Genomic DNA, 4,066 nt, shown 5'->3' with positions numbered 1-4,066 from the left:
CGGTGAGGTCACCAGGCCAGGGCTCCCCGGGGCCGCACCAGCTGCCCCCAGCACCAGGTTCCCGCTGCCGTCAAGGCTGGTAAGGGGCAGGGTTCCACCAGAGGCCAGGGCTGGCAGGGAGAGAGAGAGGCTGGGCTGGGGGCACCTTCCAGCATCCTGCCCACAGTGCCCCCTGTCTTCCCATCAGCCCCAATGGCCCCCATGAGCAGCCCTCACACCTTCCCCAAAGGTGAGATGGGTATGAAGGGGTGAGCAATGCAGTGAGCAGGGGCAGATGGCATGGCTGGAGCAGCAATGGAGGGGCTCGAGGCCCGTGAGGGCAGGGCTGGTGACCATGGGAGTGACATGAGGCAGCACGCACCTTGGATAGTAGCCAAAGGGTTGTTGCTCATGAGGGCTGGACTCAGCCCGGAGCTCAACCCCACCATTGTGCTTCTGCAAGAGGCAAAGCAGAGGCATTAGCAGGGGCGGGTCCCGCAGAACTGGGGCTCGGCTCCCCACCCAGGAAGCAGCAGCGACCCTGCTTCTCCCCACAGTCTCCCCAACTGCCCACTTACCCCGCGCTGGGGTTCAGGCCCGACAAGCCGATAGCCGAGTGGCTGCCTTGAGGGCTGGGATTTGTGCTGTTGGTGGTGGCCGGGGGTGGGGGAGTGACAGAAGGAATGGAATTGAGGGGGGGCGCAGCCCCGCCCCCGCCCCCACCCCCTCCGGCTGTCCGGCTGGGGTGGAGCGTCCCCACAGCTGAGGATAAGGTAGTAACTGCCAGAGAGAGACAGAGAGAGGGAGACTTCAGCTTCTGCTGGTCCTCCACCCAGGAGGCTGGGTCGCCTCCTGCCTGCCTCCTCCAGCCTCAGTCTCCCAGCAACTCCTCAATCAGAGCCGACTCAGGCCTCCTGCCCTCTCTTCCCAGGGCCATTTCTTCGTGTCTCTGCCATGCTGACAGCAATCACAGTCATCGAGGTAAGAGCAGCTGTCACTCACTGAGCCCCAGCCCAGTACCCTGCCCTGAACCTCATCCCAAGGCTCCTTTTATACAGATAAGATCTGGGGGCACCCAGAAGCTCTAAGGATCCCTCTAGGAGCCAGGCATGCATGAGGGGTGCAGCTGGGCACCAGCTTTCGGCTCAGGAATTGGAAGGTTGAGAGGGCTTCGAGCCCACTCGGGCCAGACAGCCAGGGCAGCAACTCCTGGCTCTGCCGTGTCTCACCTGTGCCCTTGAGCAAGCACCTTCACCTCTCTGGCCTTCAGTTCTCTCATCAGGAAAATGGGATGACAAAGTGGGTGTGAGGATGAAATGAGTCAATATTCTCTATAAAGCATTTAGAACAGTTCCAGGCACACCCTTACTACTTTCATAAACCTCCACTTATTATTTTTTAACTTGGAAAGGGGCAATATGGTGGGTCTTTTAAAATGGTACTCTTATGTATATGATGCTGTGTCCCAGGAAAGGAGGGCTTTCTACAAAAGAGTGTGTGTGGCCCGGCTGGTGTGGCTCAGTGGTTGAGCGTCGACCCATGAATCAGAAGGTCATGGTTCAATTCCCAGTCTGGGTACATGCCCGGGTTGCAGGCTCGATCCCCAGTAGGGGGTGTGCAGGAGGCAGTCTATCAGTGATTCTCTCTCATCATTAATGTTTCTAGTTCTCTCTCCTTCCTCCTTCTTCTCTAAAGTAAAAAATAAGTGTGTGTGTGACATTTGTATGTACATATGCATGTGTTATACATTCGCAATAATTTTATAAAAACTGAGGCCCGGAGAGGTAAAGTCACGTCTGGAGCTCGCACAGTTTATAAATGCCAGGAACAGAACCCAAGTACATCACCTTTCAGCAACCCCATGCTTTTCTCTGGCCAGGAGGGGGGAGTCTGCCCTCTCCCATCTGTCCTCCCTGCGCCCTCATCCCCAGGCTCAGCCTTGAGGCCCATGGACACCCTGAGCCACTTGCAACCCTTGGGCTCAGGCCTGCGTTGTGTTCTTCCCCCCCACCCCACCCCTGCCATCTTCTGCCCTCCCTGACCTGTTGTGCTCAGACTGCTGGAAGCTTGGGACATCGGCAAGGTCCCAGCACTCCCTTGGGGTGTGACCTGGGGAGAGAGAAGAGAAGGCATGGTCAGGCCGCTGTCTTCCACCAATCCCTGTGGTGCTCCTGTGGGTGTGACCCCTCCTCCTCTGCCCCCAGGATGGTGAAGGGCTCTGGGTACAACGCTCCATTGGTATTGTGCCACGTGTTTTCCACTTTCTCCACTGGTACCCGAGGTGATCCCAAGCCACCAGCAGGAGCAAGTAATTCCCAGCTGAGGGCTCTCCCCACCCTCTGACACTATGCAGCTGCAAGTCTGAAGTGGGGGATGACGGCGGGGTTGAGGGTGTGTGTCTCTGCATCAGAGGCAAATGGCTTGATTTTCTGGGAACATCCCCCAGTCACCTTGGCTTCCCTGCCTCGTCTCATCCTTCCATCAGCCCCAGGAGCCTCACTTTAAATGTGACCCTGTCTCTCCTTAGCACTGCACTGCCCAAGTTCAAGTTCAAACTCCTCAGCATGTAACTTGGGTGTCTGGCTCCTACCTCTTCCTACCCTCCCCTACTCATTCAATACATTCCAGCTCCACACACTAAATGTACTAGAGTTCCTCCAATTGGGCTTGACAGTCTGGCTTCCAGGCCTTTGTGTAGCCTAGTCCCTTTGCCTGTCCTTCACGTGGCTGGCTCTCTCCTGTCCTTTATGACTAGCTCCGATGGTCCGTCTTTCCTCCACTTCATGGGGGGAGGTGCTCCTCGGCCCCTTGCTCCTCTCTGTAGTGTCACAGCCCTTTCCACACTAGATGGAACAAAGGGATGTCCTAATGCAGTGATGGCCAACCTTCTGAGCTCGGCGTGTCAGCATTTTGAAAAACCCTAACTTAACTCTGGTGCCGTGTCACATATAGAAATTTTTTGATATTTGCAACCATAGCAAAACAAAGATTTATATTTTTGATATTTATTTTATATATTTAAATGCCATTTAACAAAGAAAAATCAACCAAAACAAATGAGTTCGCGTGTCACCTCTGACATGCATGTAATAGGTTCGCCATCACCGTCCTAATGTGTCTGACCGCGAGCGGGCCTGTGTGCACACCCAGGGCTGTAATGTCCAGCCTGTGTCTGTGTGGTTGTGAACCTGTGTGGGGAGGTGCCTGCATCTCCTACCTGGTCTCTATCCCTGTGTGACAACGTCCTGTGATAACTGTCTGGCAATGTTGGTATGTGCGGGTGCTTGTGTCCCCCACATAAGACCACAGTTCCCTGGAAACTCTGTCCCTGTGTGACAGTGCTCCCCCCATGGGATGCGCCACACAGGTGCCTGCTGCGGGGCAAGGGGTGGCAGACTCTGTGCCCCCCAGGGCTCTGGTACCAGATGGGGGCTGTAGCTGGCCGGCTTCCCGGGGCTGGGCAGCATGGGGGCCGCGCTGCAGGGGTTGATGCGTTTCTCCTTCTGGCGCCGGTTGCAGAACCAGACGCGGATCACTTCCTTCTCCATGTGCAGCTGCTCCGCGATCAGCAGGATCTCCTCTGAGGTAGGCTTCTGGTTCTGCGGGCAGAGGGCTCATTAGCCCGGCCCCTCTCCCGCCCGCCGCCCTCAGCGCCGCCGGGACCCGGCCTCACCGCTAGAAAACTCTTCTCTAAGGCGAAGCGGACGTTCGTCTCGATGCTGGTCCTCTTCTTGCGTCTCCGGCCTGGGAGCCCATCGAAACCCAGGCTGGGGCTGCTCAGCTGGTTGGGGCTGGGCAGGCTGGAGTCCACGGACATAGTCTCTGTGCCAGGAGGAGACGGGGCGTGAGGGGGTGCCTCCCTTCGGCCCTGCGCCTGCCGCCCACCCGGGAGCCCCGGTCCCACCTGCGTCGTTGAGCCACTTCTCCAGGAGGGGCTTGAGTTTGCACATGTTCTTGAAGCTCAGGTTGAGGGCCTCGAAGCGGGAGATAGTCGTCTGGCTGAAGTCGTTGCCGTAGAGCTTGCCCATGGCCAGGCCCACGTCACCCTGGGCCGTCGGGATGCGGGATGCGGGACGGCAGAGCCGGC

The 4,066-nt window shown here is 57.5% G+C and overlaps 1 protein-coding gene across 1 annotated transcript in view; it reads right to left on the bottom strand.

Annotated features, from left to right (window-relative positions):
- Positions 1-6: 6 nt before the first annotated feature.
- Positions 7-4,066, bottom strand: part of POU2F2 (POU class 2 homeobox 2) — a gene marked incomplete at its 3' end in the record, with an annotated part of 53,191 nt that continues 49,131 nt past the window's right edge. Inside the window, exons 9-15 of the mRNA XM_006761084.1 lie at positions 3,884-4,047; positions 3,653-3,801; positions 3,402-3,578; positions 2,022-2,088; positions 558-759; positions 362-435; positions 7-110 (exon numbers count right to left, since the gene is read on the bottom strand). Of these exons, the coding sequence (XP_006761147.1) occupies positions 7-110; positions 362-435; positions 558-759; positions 2,022-2,088; positions 3,402-3,578; positions 3,653-3,801; positions 3,884-4,047 (937 nt within the window). The remainder of the gene's footprint in view (positions 111-361; positions 436-557; positions 760-2,021; positions 2,089-3,401; positions 3,579-3,652; positions 3,802-3,883; positions 4,048-4,066) is intronic.

Source organism: Myotis davidii, unplaced genomic scaffold, assembly GCF_000327345.1.
Source record: "Myotis davidii unplaced genomic scaffold, ASM32734v1 scaffold1577, whole genome shotgun sequence".
Classification (NCBI taxonomy): Eukaryota; Metazoa; Chordata; class Mammalia; order Chiroptera; family Vespertilionidae; genus Myotis; species Myotis davidii.
This window is presented reverse-complemented; position numbering and strand designations above follow the sequence as displayed.